A 23,209-nucleotide genomic window follows, 5' to 3' on the forward strand; every position below is an offset into this window, starting at 1 on the left:
TACTTTGCCTTATATTTATTTGTATATAATTAATATACAAATTAATTATTTGTCTATATTACAAATTAATATATAATTTGTATATAGATAAAATTAAAAGGGGAAAAAAATCCACCCCTAAGAAAGGTTCAAACCAAAATGGAATGATTGGCGCCGAAGACACTCGATATGCAGAGGTTCAGCTGTCCTAATTGCCAGTCAGATAAAAAAAAGGAAAGAAAGAAACACACCAACATTTCTTGAGAGAAAACAGGTTGGGAAAGTTTCTCTTGGAGAGAACAGATGGGGACTAGTCTGGCATGAAGGCAAAACGTCTCCTTCTGATTTAGTCATCCGATTGCTAATTGCCTTGAGATGAAAAAAATGATGGGAGGCTATAGAAAGCAAAATAGTGCAATAGTGTAAAAAAAAATCAGTTCTCCCCGCGAGGGTGGGAGATACAGGGGATTTTAAAAAAAATTCCTTTCTTCTAAAATTGATTACTGAATTTTGCTTTCTCCTGCTATCAGAATTCACCTTCTGGTGGGGGGAAAAAAAAATACAAAACTCCCTGTAAAAACTTACTGTAAATTAATACAGCAGCACACTGGTCCTCATGAATACCAAGGCCTGAGAGAGCTATCTACTGAAAGGGTTACCCATCAACATTCTCCTCCCCCTCCAACACAAATATGCATACACAACCTTGCTAAGCAATTTCAGCACAACCGATACGGGTTCCAAGTTGCAAACAAGAAGAGCAAAGATTTTAGCCAACTCCGAACTGATCCCAGAATGCAATCAGAATCCATCTGTCTCCTTTTAATATTTTGAGCAAAGAATGTCTTGGCCGCTTCTGAATTGTCGAATGCTTGTGGCTGACCTCAGTCCTCTAATTTGCTGGTGGCATCTGAAGCTAGGGTAAATCAGAAGGATTGTCTTTAGAATGAAAAAGAAGTTCATAAAGAAGAAGAGGTCCTTCAATTCATCAGGTCATTTATCCAGGAACGTGACATCCGTATTTATTAGGAACGGGGCAAGGGCCAAATGTCAAATCCGACATCCACTCTTTTCTGTTTAAAAGAGTAGTAGATCAAAATGTCATGGTGATTCTCCATCTCTCCATCTCTCCCTTGGTTCCAAAGTTCTTGCATCATTTTCTACATGAGACAACATTCCCGAAAAGTCCGGTCCAAGGACCTCACCTGAGGAAAACAATGAAAAGCCAAATTAGCATCATTTAGAAGATGCAACAGCATCGAACTGAGAAAGATTTTCAACCTAGAAAGCCACTCATCATAATTAAGAATTAGAACTGAGCTAGAGAGCTCATTTGGGGGATTAGATGGTCTTCCCACGCAAATCCCCTCCAGGGCTAATCCAAACTGCTTTTGTGTCAACTGAATAGAGAGAAAGTCTACTGGGGAACACAGCTAAACTGTTCACACCTAAAGAGAAATACCTTCAACTTTGTATGACTTGCTTGGCTCCAAGCAATTTTTTTTTTCCCTGTTCAGGGAGATGGGTTTATTGAGGGGTGAAATCCAGCAGGTTCTGACAGGTTCTCGAGAACCGGTAGCGGAAATTTTGAGTAGTTCGGAGAACCGGTAAATACTACCTTCTGACTAGTCCCAGAGTGGGGTGAGAATGGAGATTTTGCAATATCCTTCCCCCAGGAGTGGGGAGGGAATTTAATTTAATTTAATTTCCAATTTATATACCGCCCTTCTCCCTGAGGACTCAGGGCGGTGTACAGCCAAGATAAAAAACATAGGATACAAATATTAAAACATTTAAAAATATATATAAATTTTGGCCCAAAAGTTAAGAATCACAGACTAATTAAAAGAATTTAAAAATTTTAAAATTTTAAAAATTTCTTCTTAGGCCAACCCGGCTTGTTGAAAAAGATGGGTTTTCAGGGAACGACGGAAGGCATTGAGGTCCTGGATTCTTCTTATCTCCGGGGGCAACTGATTCCAGAGGGTAGGAGCCCCCACAGAGAAGGCCCTCCCCCTGGGGGCCACCAGCCTACATTGTTTGGCTGATGGCACCCTGAGGAGGCCCTCTCTGTGGGAGCGCACGGGTCGGTGGGAGGTCGTCGGTAGCAGCAGGCGGTCTCGGAGATAGCTAGGCCCTATGCCATGGAGCGCTTTAAAGGTGATAACCAACACCTTGAAGCGCACCCGGAAGACCACCGGGAGCCAGTGCAGCTCGCGCAGGAGCGGTGTTACATGGGAGCGCCATGTTGCTCCCATCACTACCCGCGCTGCTGCATTCTGGACCAGCTGGAGCCTCCGGGTGCTCTTCAAGGGGAGCCCCATGTAGAGAGCGTTGCAGTAGTCAAGGCGAGAGGTGACGAGGGCGTGAGTGACTGTGCACAAGGAATCCCGATCAAGAAAGGGCCGCAACTGGCGAATCAGGCGAACCTGATAAAAGGTCCCCCTGGTAACAGCCGTCAGATGTTCCTCCAAAGACAGCTGCCTATCCAGGAGGACTCCCAGATTGCGAGCCCTTTCAGTGGGGGCCAAAGACTCGCCCCCAATAGTCAGTGATGGAGTCAACTGACTATATCGGGATGCCGGGAGCCACAGCCACTCAGTCTTGGAAGGGTTGAGCCTGAGCCTGTTCCTCCCCATCCAGATCCGCACAGCCTCCAGGCACTGGGACATCACTTCAAGGGCATCGTTGGGGTGGCCTGGGGTGGAAATGTACAGCTGGGTGTCATCAGCGTACTGGTGGTATCTCACCCCAAAGCCACGGATGATCTCGCCCAGCGGCTTCACATAAATGTTGAACAGAAGGGGCGAGAGGACCGATCCCTGCGGCACTCCACAAATGAGAGGCCTCGAGGTCGACCTCTGCCCCCCTGCCAACACAAACTGCGACCGGTCGGAGAGAAAGGAGGAGAACCACCGCAACACGGTGCCTCCCACCCCCAACTCTTCCAGCCGGTGCAGCATGATACCATGGTCGATGGTATCAAAAGCCGCTGAGAGATCTAATAGGACCAGAACAGAGGAGTAACCCCTGTCCCGAGCCCTCCAGAGATCATCCGCCAACGCGACCAATGCCGTTTCCGTGCTGTGCCCAGACCTGAAACCCGACTGGAACGGATCTAGATAGGATGTTTCCTCCAGGAATTGTGGAAACTGTTGCGCGACCACACTCTCAACAACCTTCGCAATGAAGCGAAGGTTGGAGACAGGACGATAGTTAACCAATATTGCTGGGTCCAGGGACGGCTTCTTGAGGAGAGGCCTCACCACCGCCTCTTTCAGGGCAGCGGGGAAGTGACCCCGCTGATGGGGATTTTACAGTATCCTTCCCCTGGAGTGGGGTGGGAACTCTTGCTTAAACTCGCCAATTCTTTATATGGGCGTTATATTCCTTCAATATACTCTTCATCTCTCTGTCATGGGAATGGCCATCTGGTGGGTGGACAGCCAAGTAATGCATGCTTCAGATGCTTAGGAAGGTCACCCACTGTCAGACCTTGTGACAAGTGGCATATCTCAACGAAGAAACAGCATGGGGCAGATGTGTAAATATGTTCATGTTGCCTTCCCGAATAGAAGTGTTTTTTTCTTTCCCCAATGCCTTCATTCCCTGTCTTTCTCCTCTGGCAGTCCTCAAGGGAGAGGATATATACGCTTAAAAGCATGCCTTAAAAATACTAAAATTCATAAACAATCAGCAATTCAAAAGTGGCCCAAGATGCAGATTTTTCTTCTGCTCAAAGGGTATGTGTCAACTTCGAAACGGACCAGGCCTGCCACAGGAACCTTGACAGAATGAGGAGCAATGTATAAAATATTCAACAAAACTTTTCTTATGCCTATAAAAGATATAAAGGATATATAAAGGGATCTGGGAATCCTAGTGGACAATCACTTAAATATGAGCCGGTAGTGTGCTGCAGCTACCTGAAAAGATAAATCAAGATTATGTGAAGTGTTAGTACCATTTTATAATGCCCCGGTAAGACCACACTGCTGGAGAAGATTCCTGCGAGTCCCTTGGACTGCAAGGCGATCCAACCGGTCAGTCCTAGAGGAGATCAACCCTGACTGCTCTTTCCAAGGCCAGATCCTGAAGAGGAAACTCAAATACTTTGGCCACCTAATGAGAAGGAAGGACTCCCTGGAGAAGAGCCTAATGCTGGGAATGTTTTGAGGGCAAAAGAAGAAGGGGAGGACAGAGAACGAGGTGGTTGGATGAAGTCACTGAAGCAGTCGGCATGAGCTTAAATGGACTCCAGAGGATGGTAGAGAACAGGAAGGCCTGGAGAACATTGTCTATGGGGTCACGATGGGTTGGACACGACTTTGCAACTAACAACAATGAAGATCTCACTTGGAATATTGCACTCAGTTTTGGTCGCCACGATATAAAAAAGATGTTGAGATTCTAAAAAGATTTCAGAGAAAAGCAACGAAGATGATTAGGGGCCTTGAAGCTAAAAAATACGAAGAACTGTTGCTGGAATTGGGCATGTCTAGTCTAATGAAAAGAAGGACTGGGTGACATGATAGAAATCTTCCTATATTTGAGGGGCTGCCACAAAGAAGAGGAGGGTCAACCTATTCTCCAAAGCACCGGAAGGCAGGACAAGAAGCAATGGATGGAAACTTATCAAGGAGAGAATTAACCTAAAAAGGAGAAATTTCCTGGCAGTGAGAACAATTCATCAGTGGAACGGCTTGCCTTCAGAAGTTGTTGAGTGCTCCATCACTGGATGTTCTTTAGAAGAGATTGGACAACCATTTGTCTAGGTTGGTACACATAACTGTCCTACCCTGATGTCCATCATGGGGCCCTTCAGTGGAATCAGATTCAAAAGGCACCTTCTTAATGAAGTTGTATCTTTCCTTGGGATCATATAATAGCCCCAAAATGAAGCACCCCCAGAAATCTCCAGGCATGTGTGTCCATCCTTCTTTCTCCTTACCTATATTTTATATCAAACACTGTAGCATCTTCATCTTCATCATCCTCTTCATTTAAGGGAGCCATTTCCACCCGTTCGGCTGGAGTCGTGATAATATCATATTTGCGGGGTTTTTTATTCCTTCTCTTAGACCTAAAACGGGAAGAAGAAAAGATTTTAGATACTGCATGATACTGATGTCTGTTAAGAAAGATTGCAACCATTTCTTCAATACCACCGAGGCAGGGGTGGGCTGCTGGGGGTTTGTAGGGGTTCGGGAGAACCTCTAGCTAAGATTCTGTGCAGTTCGGAGAAGCCCCAAATCCCACTCCTGGCTGGCCCCGCCCACCCCACCCCACCCCACCTCTCCCCTCCCAGGAGTCCCCACATGGCCTGTTTTGGATAGAGGTAAGTGCAGGGTGCGCACGGAGGCTCGGGGAGGTGAAAAACAGGCCTACGGGAAGTTCGGGAAGGCCGGAAACAGCCTCTGGAGCCTGGGGAGGGCAAAAACATCAGTGTCCCCCCCCCCCTGCTGTGGTGCAGAAGGCTGACTAGGCCACACCCACCATAGCCCCGCCCACCCAGCAACTAGGCAGAGAACCCCTTGCTAAAATTTTTGAAGCCCACCCCTGCACCAAGGTGCTCCAAACTATCAACAACTACTCAGTTAAACATGATACTTGGGGTGGGGCAGGGAGAAGAATCACAGACTTAAACCTTAGGACTTTCTGGCTTAAAACTATATGATTTATTCACTTAAACATTCTGTCCACACCCAAAATAGTAAAGAAGAATATTCTCTTCTTTATCAACATATGATCCTAGAAGGGGTCAATTGTTTCATTTCCAAGCTGGCAATTCTAAGAAGCTCTCTTAAAACAGCAAGTTGGAACACAAAACATTCGTTGGGTTTGCCCTAACAGACTATTGATAAAGCAGATGGGCTGGTTTTTTCCCAACATTATGTAAGCCAAAACTAATCAAAGTTATCCAAGCTTGTCGGGTTGTGTGCATGCAACTCCTAAGTTAGATGACTCATTAAATGCATTACAATATCAGCACACAGCCATTGCCCGTTTTACATTCTGTTCTCTAAACAGCCGCTTAAGAGGAATGATATTCCCTTTTCCTCCCACTTCCTTGACACCTAACATCAAAAACGTCATCAAAAAAGCACAACAAAGAATGTTCTTTCTGTGCCAACTCAGAAAGCTCAAACTGCCCAAGGAGCTGCTGATCCAGTTCTACAGAAGAATTATTGAGTCTGTCATCTGCACCTCTATAACTGTATGGTTTGGTTCTGCAACCCAACAAGACAGACACAGACTTCAGAGGATAATTAGAACTGCAGAAAAAACAATTGCTACCAACCTGCCTTCCATTGAGAACCTGTATACTGTGCAGGTCAAAAAGAGGGCTGTGAAAATATCTACAGACCCCTCACATCCTGGACATAAACTGTTTCAATTCCTACCCTCAAAACGACGCTATAGAGCACTGCACACCAGAACAACTAGACACAAGGACAGTTTTTTTCCCAAACGCCATCACTCTGCTAAACAAATGATTCCCTCAACACTGTCAAACTATTTACTAAGTCTGCACTACTATTAATCTTCTCATTGTTCCCACCACCCATCTCCTTCCACCTATGACTGTATGATTGTAACTTTGTTGCTTGTATCCTTACGATTTATATTGATTGTTTCCTAATATGATTTGATTGCTTATTGGTACCTTATGACTATCACTAAGTGTTGTGCCTTGTGATTCCTGACTAATGTATCTTTTCTTTTTATGTACACTGAGAGCATATGCACCAAAGACAAACTCCTTGTGTGTCCAATCACACTTGGCCAATAAAAAATTCTATTCTATTCTATTCTATTCTATTCTATTCTATTCTATTCTATTCTATTCTATTCTATTCTATTCTATTCTAATTCTATTCTATTCTATTCTATTCTACTCTACTCTACTCTACTCTACATTACTCTACACTACACTACACTCTACTCTCTATTCTCTTCTCTTCTCTTCTCCTCTACTCTCTATTCTATTCTACTCTACTCTTTACTCTATTCTATTCTATTCTATTCTACTCTACTCTACTCTACCTTACTCTACACTACTCTACACTCTACTCTCTATTCTCTTCTCTTCTACTCTACTCTCTATTCTATTCTACTATACTCTTTACTCTATTCTATTCTATTCTATTCTATTCTATTCTATTCTACTCTACTCTACTCTACTCTACTCTACCTTACTCTACACTACACTACACTCTACTCTCTATTCTATTCTATTCTATTCTATTCTATTCTATTCTATTCTATTCTATTCTATTCTATTCTATTCTATTCTATTCTATTCTATTCTATTCTATTCTACTGTACATCCAGTATCTGTGGAACAGAATCTCATTCAGCTTAGGAACCCAGCTCTTGGAATTCATATTTGTGACTATTAAGAATAAAATCTATTTCATGAGACTAATCAAAAGCGTGTGTCTTTATTTTTCTGGAGAATAAAACCACGATGCTGGGAGAAATATGTATATGTGTTCTGCCCTGTCCGAATCCTGCCCACCCCCCAAAAAAACCCTGGAGCCATCACATTACATCAGTTTAGGAACGAAATTGCCAGTGATTAAACAGCTTGTACTCTGTCGGTTCCACTGTCATTTGAATGAGCTTGTTAGATGCGAACCGCGTAATGAGCTATTAAAAACCAAAACATGCTAGCAGGTGTTTAGAAAACGTTCTCAGGATTATGCTATTTATTTCAGAAAACATCCTGGCTTTCTAGTTCAAGTTTCCCCATCAATAACATTAACTAAAATCACCCCTCTGTGCCTTTATTATAGATTTATTTGACATCCGCTCCGTTTTGCATTGTTCTGGCTGACAAGTTACAGGCCTCCTTATCACAAAGACCTCGGCTACGTTGAAAGTAGCTTTATAACCTCTTGAAAGAAAACAACGCTTTCTCTATTTGAATCTCCCCCAGAGGCAGGATCACAAACCCTTTCCTGGTGTGCGGGACGCTCGGTCCTCTCTGAGTTTGGGGGGTTTCTTTGTAGACGTTTCAATACCAAACTAGGTAATATCATCAGTGCTGGAAGGGAGTAAGTGGCTGCTCTTATTTTATACACTAGAGCAGGGATCAGCAACCTGTGGCTCCGGAGCCGCGTGCGGCTCTTTGGCCCTCTGCTGTGGCTCCCTGTCAAGTGATCCCACCATTGGCTGTCCCTGCCCTTCCCCCTCCCCTCCCAGTCACTCTGTTGTGGCCCCGCCCTCTGAGCCTATCCCATCGGAGGAAGAAAGCTCCGAGCATGAGGAAGAGGAGTCAGCCAGGCCTCCCTCTCCAGGCCCCTCCCCTCTGGCACTGTCTCAGGAGCCGGCCAAGGGAGAGGAGATTAGCCGGGAGACAGGTGTCTCGGATGAGAGTGAAGGAGAGATGTCATTCCTGGATGCATGCCTCCGAAGGCGTGATAAACGATTGCAGCAGCTCAGGAGGCGTGCTAGGGATTAGAACTGAGTCACTGGACCACACCCCAGAGACTATATAATAGAGGGTGGTGGCCAGTGATCCCTGTGACGAACAAAAATAAACCTTGGATAGTCACTAAAGCATCGTCCAAAACTGCTGAGAGGAATGTTATTTCTGTTGGACTCTTGTACGCTGAGTATATTATCTTTCTGTTTCTGTGGAAATAAAAGCACTTGGCAGACGGTGTGTATATCGCTGCCAAGTTGGAGATAAAGACCTGGGTGTGTGCCAAGTGCTTCCTTAACCCTCGGCTGGCTGTGTTTGTGTGTGTGTGTGTGTGGACGGGGACAGATCACACTCCTCGCCTCTACCTGAGAAGGTAAGGGCGACGGCGGGGAATGGAGAAGCGGCCAGGGCAGAGACAGAGAGATACAGAGAGTGGGAGAGAGAGAGAGAGAGAGACATAGAGATACAGAGAGAGAGGGAGAGAGTGGGGGAGAGGGGGGAGAGAGATGTGTTCTGAAAGAACACATCTGGAAGATCTAATGCTGTAGAAACTGGAACTTTCAATCCCTTTGCAGACAATATTAATCTCACGTGGCTTTTTTGTTTAAAGTGAAGATGTGAAAACACTCCTATTGATCTTTTTTATGGACATTATTACTCATGCAACCTTTGTTCTGGGTTTATTTAAACATCTGGCACTTGGCACCTGTGGCTTGCATTCATGAATTTCAAATATTGACTCAACTTAACCTGGGTAGATTTAGCAGTTCTGTGCAAGCTTCAAGAAAGTCACCGCCAAGGAATCAGTTGACAATACCCCCTTTTACGTTCACTTTTGAAGGACATGAATCATTTGCTTCTACAAACTAGTTTCTGCAGGTAGTTAAATGCACAGAGCAAGTCCCAAGTTGCCTTTATTTCCTGCCAATTCACTATCATCATCATCATCATCATCATCATCATTTTTTAATGACCCCATAATCCCTTGCAGGGTGGAGTCTGGGCAACTGAATGGAGCTGAGTGTTTACTGGCCAGATGCCCTTCCTGTTGCCAGTATGGAGTTTTATTCAGCAGATACATTCTCAGTGTGCCCAGAGAGAGAAAGATCTGCCTCTACCTAGGATCGAACTCACAGCCTCCTGATTGTGAGGCGAGAGCTCCCTCTCTAGGCCACCGCACCACATCACCCTGCCAATCCACTAGGGTGGGATTAATATGGTGGGATAGTTACAGTGCACTGGTAAGACCGTACTTGGAATACTGCTTCCAGTTTTGGTCCCCACCAGTGGTGAAATGCAAATTTTTTTACTACTGGTTCTGTGGGCGTGGCTTGGTGGGCGTGGTGTGGCTTGGTGGACATGGCAGGGGAAGGATATTGCAAAATCTCCATTCCCACCCCACTCCAGGGGAAGGATACTGCAAAATCCCCATTCCCTCCCCACTCCAGGGGAAGAATGCTGCAAAATCCCCTCCCCACTCCAGGGGAAGGATATTGCAAAATCTCCATTCCCACCCCACTCTGGGCCAACCAGAGGTGGTATTTGCCGGTTCTCTGAATTACTCAAAATTTCCACAACTGGTTCTCCAGAACCTGTCAGAACCTGCTGGATTTCACCCCTGCTCCCTTCCAGTTCCGTTATTTTGTTATTCTGATGGTTTCTGATGGAAGTGAGTTTCCATCTTTCCTAATATCCTTGCTCCTCTGCCTTTAATAGGGTGTGGACGAGTCAGATTCGCTGGATAAGAAAAGGTTTATCCAAATGCCATTTGGACAGCTTTACTTGCTAAATGCTTGTCTCAGACTTATGTTTTAAGGTGGGGCAAGATAGCTAGTCAAAAGTTGGAAGGAAGTTGTTTCAAAGAAAACAGTTAGAAGCTCAAACAGAGCTGGGTCTCTTGTTTTAACCCTATACTTCCACATCTACAGGTTATCCTGTCACAAGGACTAAAGGAATCCTCCTCCAACTAGCTGGAAACAATGGGGATTGTATCACAGCCACAGGGCAGTTCCTAAAGCCCACCCACCACCCACTTCCTGTGCCATAAAGGCAAGCAATCCTTTTGGACCAGGAGGCAGAAAAAAACTTGGGAGTATCATGCAACGTGTTTGTCCTGAAGGACACACTCCCATTTGTAAGATAACAAACTTTGGAAGTTGGCCTTCATTGTCAGCTGTAGCATTCACTCCCCAACCCCTCACTGGCCCTGTGCTCTCCCTTTGTTCTTTGTTCTTTTCTTTCTTTCTTTTTTTTTTATGTGCTTCCAAGACTAGCACTGAGCCTTAGTTACTTCACCATTTTCGAAAAAAGCCACCTGGGTTTAATTGGGTCTACAGGAATTTTTAGAAATCATCTTCTTCTTCTTCTTCTTCTTCTTCTTCTTCTTCTTCTTCTTCTTCTTCTTCTTCTTCTTCTTCTTCTTCTTCTTCTTCTTCTTCTTCTTCTACTACTACTACTACTACTACTACTACTATTCGTTTTTCTCCTCCTCTTCCTCCTCCTCCTCTTCTTCTACTACTACTACTCATTCTCTTCTTCTTCCTCTTCTTCTCATTCTTCTCCTTCTCTTCTTCTCCTCCTCCTCTTCTTCCTCTTCTCATTCTTCTCCTCTTCTTCTCCTCCTCCTCGTTCTTTTCCTTCGCCTTCTCCTCCTCCTTCTTCTTTCTCTTCTCCTCCTCCTCCTCATTCTTCTCCTCTTCTCCTCCTCCTCCTCATTCTCTTCCTCCTCATTCTTCTCCTTATCTTGTCTTCCTCCTCCTCATTCTTCTCCTTCTCCTCCTCCTTCTCATTCTTCTCCTCCTCCTCCTCGTTCTTCTCCTCCTTCTTGTTCTTCTCTTTTTCTTCTCCTCCTCCTCCTCCTCCCATAAATAAGCCAAACTGCTAGGAAGCCTATGCACATACAGTTGGAATCTTGCCAGTAAGACGAAGACCTTGCAATCCAAAGCATGGAAATGGTTTTTTGTTTGCTTCATTTTAAAATGCAATCGAGGCCGTTGGCAGGAGAGCTGTGAACCAACCCTCCGCCACTCCAGCTGCTTGGTGAAGGCACACCACCGTCACATGGGAAGCAGCTGAGTTTCCTCATCTGATCGTTGCTTCAACCGGTTAGTTCTGCAGAGTCGGAGATCTATTTTTAGTCAAGCAGCCTAAAGGAGAAAAAGGATCGATGCTCAACCACCCATTCAAGAGCAGATCCAAAAATGAGTCCTCTCTCGGAGGCCAGCTGGCAGCAGCGTCTCTTGGGGAGATAAAATCTAGAGCTTGAGGTTTGCAGAATGAACCTTCCAGGGGGAGCCCCACAATGCTGAAATTAGTATCCCCTCCCACCTTAATGCAAAGGTTTCTAGGATCCTGAAAATACAGGATGGTGCTAGTTTTTGCCCAGGGACAAAATGAGAACAGATTAACAGATTTGGAAGGGACCTTGTAGGTCATCTAGTCTGACCCCCCGCCCAAGTAGGAGATCCTACACCATTTCTGACAGATGGCAGTCCAGTCTCTTCTTGAAAGCTTCCAGTGATGAAGCTCCCACAACTTCTGAAGGCAACTTCTGTTCTATTGGTTGATATTTCCCACTGTCAGGAAATTTCTCCTTAGTTCTAAGTTGCTTCTCTCCTTGATTAGTTTCCACCCATTGCTTCTTGTTCTACCCTCAGGTGCTTTGGAGAATAATTTGACTCCCTTGTCTTTGTGGCAACCCCTGAGATATTGGAACACTGCTATCATGTTTCCCCTAGTCCTTCTCTTCATCAAACTAGACATACCCAGTTCCTGCAACCGTTCTTCATGTTTTAGCCTCCAGCCCCCTAATCATCTTTATTGCTCTTCTCCGCACTCTTTCCAGAGTCTCTTTTTACATCGTGGCAACCAAAACTGGATGCAGTATTTTAAAGTGTGGCCTTGCTTGAAGAAAGGCAGAATATGCTTCTATTACACCATACACAAATAAACAAACTGCAATATAGGTAGTCCTTAAGTTACAACTATTCCTTTAGCAATTGTTTGAAGTTGCAACAACCCTGAAAAAAAAGGTGACTTTCAATTGGTCTTCACGCTTATAAACCACAACAACTCCATGGTCAAATGATCAAAATTCAGACACTTGAATGTATAATGGTTGCAGACGTTCTGGGGTCAGGTGACTACCAGACGGATCACTTCCCAGCTGGCTTCTGACAACAAAGTCAGAAGTGGGGGAAGCTGGATTCAAAACACCCCACTGCCGTGGTGCAGGAGGCCAACTAGGCCACGCCCACCATGGCCACGCCCACCCAGGGAAACCCCTTGCTAAAATTTTTGAAGCCCACCCCTGTATGTGCCCCTCCCTGCCTTCACGGGTCCTCTTTTTTGCTTTTCCCCAAATGGGGGCAAAAGAAAGAAAATTAGGCTAACTCCCTCCAAGAAAAACATATCTCCTTGCATAACTTGTGGCTGCAGTTCAGCCGCCCGCCTTACGGATGAGCCACCGCAAATTTTATTGGGAAATTGGCAAGAAGCCTTTTCTTTCAAAACAGAACCACAGAGTGCTTGGAGGCCCAGACAGGTTCTTTTTGCAAGAATTTAAGGAACCACGAAGGGATTGTAACAATAATTAGTCATAGTAATCCAGGTAATCCTTGATTTATGACCACAATGGAGACCAAAATTTCTCTCGTTAAGGGAGACAATTGTCCAGCGAGTTTCGACCCATTTTACCACCTTACTGGCCACAAGTGTGTTAAGTGAATCATTGCACTTATTAAATTAGTAACACCGTTGTTAAGTGAATCTGGCTTCCCCATCTGACTTTGTTTGGTCAGAAGGTCGCAGAAGGGGATCACGTGACCCTGGGACACTGCAACCGTCATAAATGCGAGTCAGTTGCCGAGCGTCTGAATTTTGACCACGTGTCCATGGGGCTGCTTCAATGGTTGTTAAGTGTGAAAAAGGATCGTAAGTCACTTTTTTCAGTGCCGTTGTAACTTTGAATGGTCACTCAATGAACTGTTGTTGTAAGTCGAGGACTACTTCTAATTAATTTCTGTCTGATAAAGGAGAAGTCAGCTACAAAGAAGGTAATTTCTCCCCGCTTATACCTCTCTTCTTATTTTTTTTTTTTAATTTGATTTATATGCCACCCTTCTCCGGAGACTCAGGGCGGCTTACAGTGCGTTAAGCAATAGCCTTCATACTTTTGTATATTTATACAAAGTCAGCTTATTGCCCCCACAAACTGGGTCCTCAATTTACCTACCTTAGAAAGGATGGAAGGCTGAGTCAACCTTGAGCCTTGGTGAGATTCGAACCTGCAGAAATTGCAGGCAGCTGTGTTAATAACAGGGTGCATTAAACCACTGTACTACCAAGGCTCTTCTTATACCTAATGCAGGGGTCTGCAACCTTAAACACTCAAAGAGCCATTTGGACCCGTTTCCCACAGAAAAGAAAACACCGGGAGCCACAAAACCTGGGTGGGCGTGGCCAAGTCCACGTCACTCACTTCCACCAGTCACATGACTCCCTCTCTGTATTTTTCTATGTCTCTCTCTCTCTCCCTCTCTCTCTGTATCTCTCTGCCTCTGCCCCAGCCGCTTCTCCATCACCCGCTGTCACCTTTACCTTTTCAGGCCAGGCGCGGAGTCACTGGGAGAGGAGGGCGAGAGGCGGGCCCAGCCAGTGGTGGGATCACCCAACAGGGAGCCACAGCAGAGGGCCCAAAGAGCCGCATGCGGCTCTGGAGCCGCAGGTTGCTGACACCTGACCTAATGTATGCACAGTCTATGATTTGGGATAGACATCCTGTGTAAGAATTCTGGGTTTTGTAGTCCCATATGTAAACAATGGCAGTTTATGGGACTACAGAGAGTCATTGACTTACGACCAAAAGGGAGCTTGCCCATTATGGTCATAAGTCATGACGATTGTACCCGCACGAGCGACCCCATTTTACGACTGTTTTTTAGGTATACCTCCGTCCTAAAAATAGAACAAAACAAATCAACACACACACACATCAACAACAACAAAGAACATAGAACAAAGAATAACAGGGTTGGAAGGGACTTTGGAGGTCTTCTATCTACTCCAATCTCCTGATGAAGCCGGAGACTTTATACCATTCTGGACAAAATGGCTGTCCAGCTTTTTCTTAAAAACCTCCAGCGATGGAGAACATTTCACCTTGTCCTTTTTTCCCTCAGAGTCCAGACCAACCTGAGAAGTGAATGAATCAGAACGGGAAAAACAGGTTTGAAGAGATCTATCGAGGCTTTTCAACATGCTTATTTGACTTCTGCAAGGAAGCGCCCAGCTTATTATTCCTCTGGAAAATTTTCTGACCCCGTAAATGCAAAAACCAATTTCCGCTAAAGCTCTCCCCTACCAAAACCTTCTGTTCAGGAAAGAACCTACGAGAGATTTCCAGATATATTTCCAAAAGAGATCATCACAGGCTTCCTGTAAACAAGACATTTAATACCCCAGAAGCCAGCCAACGCTGATGTGACCTTTCCCATTCATTATTACCTCTTCAAGCATCAGAGCCCTACGTCCGTGGTAGCCCACACGCTTTGCAGGGAGAAAGCCACACAAACAGTTCCTGATTCTAAAACACATTCACACCAGGAAATTAACACCCGGTTAGGGAACCAACCCAATTTCTAGAGTTGAACCCCAATTATAAAGCTAATCAAAATATGAATAAAGTAATTGAAACACAAAATAAACTAATCAAAAGCTCCGGATGTTCAGAACTTCTAAGCCTACAAAGGAACAAGCTGCAGCTTGTAATTCACCTGGTTAAGCACGCTGTGTGAACCCTGAAACTTACATATATTGTATAGGTAGTTCTCGACTTACAACCGTTCATTCATACATCTATATCATCGTAGTTAAAATCAGGGGTGAAATCCAGCAGGTTCTGACAGGTTCTGGAGAAACGGTAGCGGAAATTTTGAGTAGTTTGGAGAACCGGCAAATACCACCTTTGGCTGGTCCCAGAGTGGGACCAGGGATTGGGGATTTTGCAATAGCCTTCCCCCAGGAGTGGGGTGGGAATGGGGATTTTGCAATATTCCTTCCCCCAGGAGTGGGGAGGGAATGGGGATTTTGCAATAGCCTTCCCCCCCAGGAGTGGGGTGGGAATGGGGATTTTGCAATATTCCTTCTCCCAGGAGTGGGGTGGGAATGGAGATTTTGCAATATTCCTTCCCTCAGGAGTGGGGTGGGAATGGAGATTTTGCAATATTCCTTCTCCCACGAATGGGAGGGAATGGGGATTTTGCAGTATCTTTCCCCTGCCACGGCCACCAAGCCACACCCACAGAACTGCTAGTAAAAAAAAATTGGATTTCACCACTGGTTAAAATGGCCCTGGAAAAAGTGATTTCCGACCATGGTCACATAATAAAAATTCAGATGCTTGGCAACTGACTCATATTTATGACGGTGATGCCCTTTTGTGACCTTCTGCCAAGCAAAGTCAATGGGGAAACCAGATTTTTTTAGCGACCGCGTCACTAACTTGACCGCTGTAGTGATTCACTTAACGACTGGGACAAGAAAGGTTGCAAAATGGGGCAAAACTCCCTTAACAAATGTTTCACTTAGCAGCAGAAACGTTGGGCTCAACTGCGGTCGTAAGTCGAGGACAACCTGTATTCCCATTTAAAAGGTTCAAGTCAGAACAGCAGTGAAAAATTACTTTGGGGATTTGGGAGCAAATATTGCCAGTCCTGGTTTACACAGCGAAGACCTTGCCTGACTTGGAAACTCTTAATATTCTGTTCTTTTAATCATCCCAATTTGGATGAAAATATATATGTAACCCACAATGTAGATGCTTCTAACGTAAGCCGTGAAAACTGGAAGCTGGAAGCTGTTAGGCAGCCGATAAGGAACAGCCTTTCTCAATTGACACCTTTACAGATGTGCTGGGATAACAACTCCCGGAATTCCAAACTTTGGTGACAAGGGGATATTGACAACTGCTGTCCCAGCACATCTGGAGACTGACAGATGGCCGAAGGTGGGATTAAGATCAGTGGTTGGGTTTCAAATTTTTTTACTACCGGTTCTGTGGGTGTGGCTTGGGGGGCGTGGCTTGGTGGGTGTGGCAGGGGAAGGATACTGTAAAATCTCCATTCCCACCCCACTCCAGGAGAAGGTTACTGCACAATCCCCATTTCCTCCTGATCAGCTGGGACTCAGGAGGCAGAGAATAGATGTGGGCGGGGCCAGTCAGAATTTTTACTCCCAGTTCTCCGAACTACTCAAAATTTCCGCTACCGGTTCTCCAGAATTGGTCAGAACCTACTGAAACCCACCTCCGATTAAGACATGCTTTCGTAGAGAGAATTTTTAACACCCTGCTTATACAGGTAGTTCTTGACTTATGGCCGATTGCTAAGTCACCATTCAAACAACAGACACCCCCCCTCTCCAAAAAAAAAGCTACCTATGACCTGATTTTGAAACTACAATGGCAACACACACCCCTGTGGCCATGGGATCCCATTTTGGGTGCTTGGCAACTGCCTTACCTTTATAGCTATTTTCAAGGTCCTGCAGGCACCTGACTGATTTTTGATGGGTTATTATTATCTTTTATTCATTAAACATGAAACTCAGTCAACCGAACACTTCAAAATGTGTCACAAATACGATTGACTACTTCTTCTTCTTCTTCTTCTTCTTCTTCTTCTTCTTCTTCTTCTTCTTCTTCTTCTTCTTCTTCTTCTTCTTCTTCTTCTTCTTCTTCTTCTTCTTCTTATTATTATTATTATTATTATTATTATTATTATTATTATTATTATTATTATTATTATTAGCCAATTTCAAGTGTTTACTTCCATTGCCTGGCAAAATATGCCCCCTGGATAAAATGGGTTTGCTTAGCAACCACACTCTGTTCGCTTAACAACCGTCACAAAAAGGCATAAAATCAGATGGTGACCTACTTAATGATTGCAATGACTTATGGCTGTAATGCCAGGCTCAATTACATACTACCTGCATGTGATTCCTTAGATAGATAGATATATAAGGAATCACATTCCTTATACACACACACACACACACACACAGATACACACACCTTTAAGTCTGTATTGATTTCTGGCAACTGCTTGCATCAGTCCCTGTAGCTTTTTTTTGGCAAGATTTTGGAAGTAGCCTTTGCTACTTATGTTGCTTTCTTCTTCCTAGCACAGGGAACTGGTCCAGTGTCACCCAGCTGGCTTTGAGCTGAAGGTGGAACCAGAACTCACGGTCACCTGGTTTCTAGCCTAGTGCCTTAACCACAACACTATGCTGGCTCCAGCTACAAGGGATGAGTTTGTTAGGCAGTTGAATAGAGAAGACTAAAAGCAAGGATTGTCTGATGGCAGACCAATCCTGAACTCAGCACTTGAAAAGTTAATCCTTCTTGCCATTTGCATCACCAACATCTTCCTAGAGCCGTGGTGGCGCAGTGGTTAGAGTGCAGTACTGCAGGCTACTTCTGCTGACTGCCGGCTGCCTGCAATTTGGCAGTTCGAATCTCACCAGGCTGAAGGTTGACTCAGCCTTCCATCCTTCCGAAGTGGGTAAAATGAGGACTTAGATTGTTGGGGGCAAGAGGCTGACTCTGTAAACCACTTAGAGAGGGCTGTAAAAGCACTGTCAAGCGGTATTTATTTATTTATTACATGTATTTATATGCTGCCATTCTCCCGAAGGACTCAGGGCGGTGAACACAAGTTAAGAAACAAGTACAATAAAATCATAATTTAATCCAAATAATTAATTAGTAGTAAATAATAAAGCTCGGAATCAGTCTCAGCCTATTTGTTTGAAAAGCCAATTCTTCAAGTCCCGACGGAAGGAGGTCGGGATATAGGTCTAAGTGCTATTGCTATTGCTCTTCCTTTTCTCATTTCTTCCTTCCTTCCATCCATCCATTCATCCATCAATCCATGGAATGCACTATTGCAGGCTAATTCTGCCCACTGCCAGAAGTTCGATCCTGATTGGCTCAAGATTGACTCAGCCTTCCATCCTTCTGAGATCGCTAAAATGAGGACCCAGATTATTGGGGCAATACGCTGACTCTGTAAACCGCTTAGAGAGGGCTGTAAAGCACTGTGAAGCAGTAGATAAGTCTAAATGCTATTGCTATTGCTATCCATTTGCTGCTTTGATTGCTCAGTTAAGCTCAAGCAGCAAAAACCCTGAAGTGGGAAAATATTTCCTCCCCTACAGAAAAATATCCTGTTCAGAGGGGAAGTAAGGAAGTTTCCCACAGTCCTCCCTGAAAAGTCACATTTTTTAATGACTGCTGTGCCTCCGGTGGGGGAGGCCCACATACTCCATTGCAGTTCACACTCCTGGGCAAAACAGCTGAGTTTTAATTCAGAAAGCTTCAGTTTAAATCTCACCACCTCACCATTAAACTGCTTTCAAGCCTCTTCATAAGCAAGAAAGGGATCATAATACATAACGTGCCCTTCACTGGCAAGGTTTCGCCTCCTGAATTTTGCACAGGGGTGGGGAAGCCCTTCTCAAAAGAATCCTTAAGTATTTCCGATTTAGGCCAATGCCAAGAGAACAAAGCAACGTTGAAAAGTCAGGATAGGGAAAGCCATTGGCAAGGATCAGGTTGTCTTCTTAAGCAATTACTCTTTTAGATCCTCAAGCCTCTTATGTCAAGGAGATATACCGGCCTGCCTTAGAAGAAGGCACAGCGTTCTTAGACATCGACAGTTGGGAGCACATGAAGAAAAATAATTCCCCTTATCATTCCTTACAGCCCAGATTGGCCTAAAATGCAAACAGGCAGGCTGAGAATATTCAGACCTTGTGGGTTGGAAAACACAAACTGGGTTTAGCCCAGGGGTGAAATCCCATTTTTTTTTTTACTATCGGTTCTGTGGGCGTGGTTTGGTGGGCATGGTGTGGCTTGGTGGGCGTGGCAGGGGAAGGATACTGCAAAAGCTCCATTCCCACCCCACTCCGGGGGAAGGATATTGCAAAATCCCCATTCCCTCCCCACTCCTGGGGGAAGGATACTGCAAAATCCCCATTCCCTCCCCAGTCCTGGGGGAAGGATACTGCAAAATCTCCATTCCCACCCCATTCCAGGAGGAAAGGATACTGCAAAATCCCCATTCCCTCCCCACTCCTGGGGGAAGGATATTGCAAAATCTCCATTCCCACCCCACTCCAGGGGGAAAGGATACTGCAAAATCCCCATTCCCTCCCCACTCTTGGGGGAAGGATATTGCAAAATCTCCATTCCCACCCCACTCCTGGGAAAGGATACTGCAAAATCCCCATTCCCATACTGCACCAGTTCTGTGAGCGTGGTTTGGTGGGCATGGTGTGGCTTGGTGGGTGTGGCAGGGGAAGCATACTGCAAAATCTTCATTCCCACCCCACTCCAGGGGGAAGGATACTGCAAAATCCCCATTCCCTACCCACTCTTGGGGGAAGGATATTGCAAAATCTCCATTCCCTCCCTACTCTGGGGCCAGCCAGAGGTGATATTTGCCGGTTCTCCGAACTGCTCAAACTTTCCGCTACCGGTTCTCCAGAACCTGTCAGAACCTGCTGGATTCCACCCCTGGTTTAGCCCCTTATTTCTCCACCCGAAAGGCAGAGGTAACCTCCTGGCCTACCTTGTCAGATTGTGGTGGGGGGGGGTTAGGAAGGGAAGGGGTGGGCGGCACTTCTAACCCACCCACCCACCCCAAGCAGGGTAGAAATACACCTTCCCTTCACCTCCCCCCCCTTTTATTTATTTATTTATTTATTTATTTAATTTGACTTATATGCCGCCCTTCTCCGGAGACTCAGGGCGGCTTACAATGCGTTAAGCAATAGCCTTCATCCTTTTGTATATTTATACAAAGTCAGCTTATTGCCCCCACAAACCGGGTCCTCAATTTACCTACCTTAGAAAGGATGGAAGGCTGAGTCAACCTTGAGCCTTGGCGAGATTCGAACCTGCAGTAATTGCAGGCAGCTGTGTTAATAACAGGGTGCACTAAACCACTGTACTATCAAGGCTCCTATATAAGGCTTGAAGAGTACTTCCCGGGTAGGGTTTTTTTTTAAATTTATTTATTTAATTTTATTTTTATATGCCGCCCTTCTCCGGAGACTCAGGGCGGCTTACAATGCGTTAAGCAATAGCCTTCATTCTTTTGTATATTTTATACAAAGTCAGCTTATTGCCCCCACAAACCGGGTCCTCATTTCACCTACCTTAGAAAGGATGGAAGGCTGAGTCAACCTTGAGCCTTGGCGAGATTCGAACCTGCAGTAATTGCAGGCAGCTGTTCTTAATAACAGGGTGCGTTAGACCACTGTGCTACCAAGGCTCTTTTTGCGCAGGAAAAGCTGCCAAAGGAGCCGGGTGGGTTAGAGGGCTGGGTGGGTGGGGGGGACGGACGGACAGGGCTTTAGGGGATCCAGGAGCGAAGGGTTTGGTGGGCGGTGGGGAAGCGTGGGGGACCCTCCCGCCCCTTCTTCCTCCCGCCGCACCTGAGGACGCGGAACAGCAGGCAGGCCATCAGGCAGGCGCTGGCCGCGCAGGCTCCGACGACAGCGGCCTTGAGCGCCGGCAGATCGCGCAGCATCGCCAGGATCGGGTTGCGCTGGGCACCACCGCCGCTGCTGTGATTCCCGGCGGAGGGTGGCGGCGGAGGAGACAGCGAAGCAACGACTTTCTGGGGATCGCGGGAGTCGCCCTTGCCCGGGTTGCCGCCGCCGCCGCCGCCGCTGCTGCTGCTGGCGTTGTTGAGCGGAGGGAGGGAGGCGGTCGGCGCCGGTGCCAAGGCGAGCAAGGCGGCGGCCAGGATGGCAAGCAGGAGGCAGGCTCGCTCCGCCGGCCGCATGGTGCCAGGGCAGGGCTGGGCTGGGCTGGGCTGGGCGGGCGCGCAGGCGAGAGAGAGGATCGCTCGGTGGGGCTCCTTCTCTGGGGTTGCTCGCTCGCTCGCTCACCTGGCGCTTCCCCGCTTCGGTCTCTCCTGCGCTCCCAGCCGGATCAGCTGAGCGAGCGAGCGAGCAACGGGGGAGGAGCTGAGCTGGCAGCGCTGGGGAAGGGAAGGGAAGGGAAGGGAGAGGGAGGGAACGGTGGGTAGGCAGCAGCTGGCCCCGAGGCCGGGCCACGGCAGCAGGGAGGCCGGCGTGCGACAGCTGCTCCGAAGGGAGCGCCTGCCCAGCCTCTGGGCCCGGCCAGAATAAGCCTTGGCGCTGCCCACAAAGGAGGAGATTCGTAACTCGGGGTTGGAAGGGGCGCTCCTGGGCGCCGGGGGTTTCTGACGAGGTCACTTAGTGTGGGCAATGAGAGGCCTGCGGGAAAAGAAGCCAGCATCCAAGACCCCGCAGTCTTCCTCCTCCCTTCCCCCCTGCGAACCTCGCTCCCTTCTGCCACTGATGATGTTACCTAGGGTGGGTAGTGAAACGTCTGCAAGAACACAAGCGAGCTCAGAGAGGCCCAAGGATCTCACAGTTGGCCTCCTCCTTTCTTCTTCTTCTTCTTCTTCTTCTTCTTCTTCTTCCTCCTCCTCCTCCCCGCCTCTCTTCTTCTTCCTCCTCCTCCTCTTCCTCCTCCTCTCTTCTTCTTCTTTCTCCTCCTCTTCCTCCTCCTCCCTTCTTCTTCTTCTTCTTCTTCTTCTTCTTCTTCTTCTTCTTCTTCTTCTTCTTCTTCTTCTTCTTCTTCTTCTTCTTCTTCTTCTTCTTCTTCCTCCTCCTCCTCCTCCTCCTCCTCCTCCTCCTCCTCTTCTTCTTCTTCTTCTTCTTCTTCTTCTTCTTCTTCTTCTTCTTCTTCTTCTTCTTCTTCTTCTTCTTCTTCTCCTTCTTCTTCTCCTCCTCCTCCTCTTCCTCCTCTCTTCTTCTTCTCCTCCTCCTCCTCTTCCTCCTCTCTTCTTCTTCCTCCTCCTCCTCCTCCTTCTCTCTTCTTCTTCCTCCTCCTCTTCCTCCTCCTCTCTTCTTCTTTTTCTTCTTCTTCTTTTTCTTCTTCTTCTTCTTCTTCCTCCTCCTCCTCCCCGCCTCTCTTCTTCTTCCTCCTCCTCCTCTTCCTCCTCCTCTCTTCTTCTTCTTTCTCCTCCTCTTCCTCCTCCTCCCTTCTTCTTCTTCTTCTTCTTCTTCTTCTTCTTCTTCTTCTTCTTCTTCTTCTTCTTCTTCTTCTTCTTCTTCCTCCTCCTCCTCCTCCTCCTCCTCCTCCTCCTCCTCCTCCTCCTCTCTTCTTCTTCTTCTTCCTCCTCCTCCTCCTCTCTTCTTCTTCTTTTTCCTCCTCCTCCTCCTCCTCCCTTCCACCCCAAAACCTCACTCCCTTCTACCACTGATGATGTTGCCTAGTGTGGGCAATGAAACATCTGCAAGAAAACATTGTTAAGTGAATCACTGCAGTTGTTAAGTGAGTAACCCGGTCGTTAAGTGAATCTGGCTTCCCCATGGACTTGGCTTGTCAGCAGGTCGCAAAGGGGGATCATGTGGCCCAGAGACAGTGCAACCAAGAAGCTAAGAACGGTGCACTTGTACCATTTGTTAAAGAAAAGCTGGAAGGGTGGCAGAATTAAATATTTTAAGTGGACGGCAAGCACCCAGACAAGAAGAGGCCTGGTGGCTCAGCAGACTGATAGCATTGTGATTAACACCAGCTGTCTGCAATTACTGTAAGTTCGAATCTCACCAGGCTCAAGGTTGACTCAGCCTTCCATCCTTTCTAAAGTAGGTAAAATGAGGACCCAGTTTGTGGGGGCAATAAGCTGACTTTGTATAAATATACAAAAGTATGAAGGCTATTGCTTAACGCGTTGTAAGCCGCCCTGAGTCTCC

At 46.3% G+C, this 23,209-nt stretch overlaps 1 protein-coding gene across 2 annotated transcripts; it reads right to left on the reverse strand.

Moving 5' to 3' along the window:
- Positions 1-549: 549 nt before the first annotated feature.
- On the reverse strand, positions 550-21,563 carry FAM174B (family with sequence similarity 174 member B). Of its 2 annotated transcripts, XM_034424732.3 has the most exons (3): positions 20,912-21,563; positions 4,931-5,062; positions 550-1,184 (listed from the first exon to the last, which is right to left on the reverse strand). In XM_034424732.3, exons 1-3 carry the CDS (start codon positions 21,262-21,264, stop codon positions 1,181-1,183), a joined length of 489 nt encoding a protein of 162 aa, XP_034280623.3. In that variant the 5' UTR covers positions 21,265-21,563; the 3' UTR covers positions 550-1,180. The 2 variants fall into 2 exon arrangements, with proteins under 2 accessions (XP_034280623.3, XP_087734443.1); XM_087878317.1 differs by lacking the exon at positions 550-1,184 and having other exon boundaries at positions 4,927-5,062; positions 20,912-21,519.
- Between the last annotated feature and the right edge of the window lie 1,646 nt (positions 21,564-23,209).

Source organism: Pantherophis guttatus, chromosome 13 (assembly GCF_059756535.1).
Source record: "Pantherophis guttatus breed Tessera chromosome 13, ASM5975653v1, whole genome shotgun sequence".
Classification (NCBI taxonomy): domain Eukaryota; kingdom Metazoa; phylum Chordata; class Lepidosauria; order Squamata; family Colubridae; genus Pantherophis; species Pantherophis guttatus.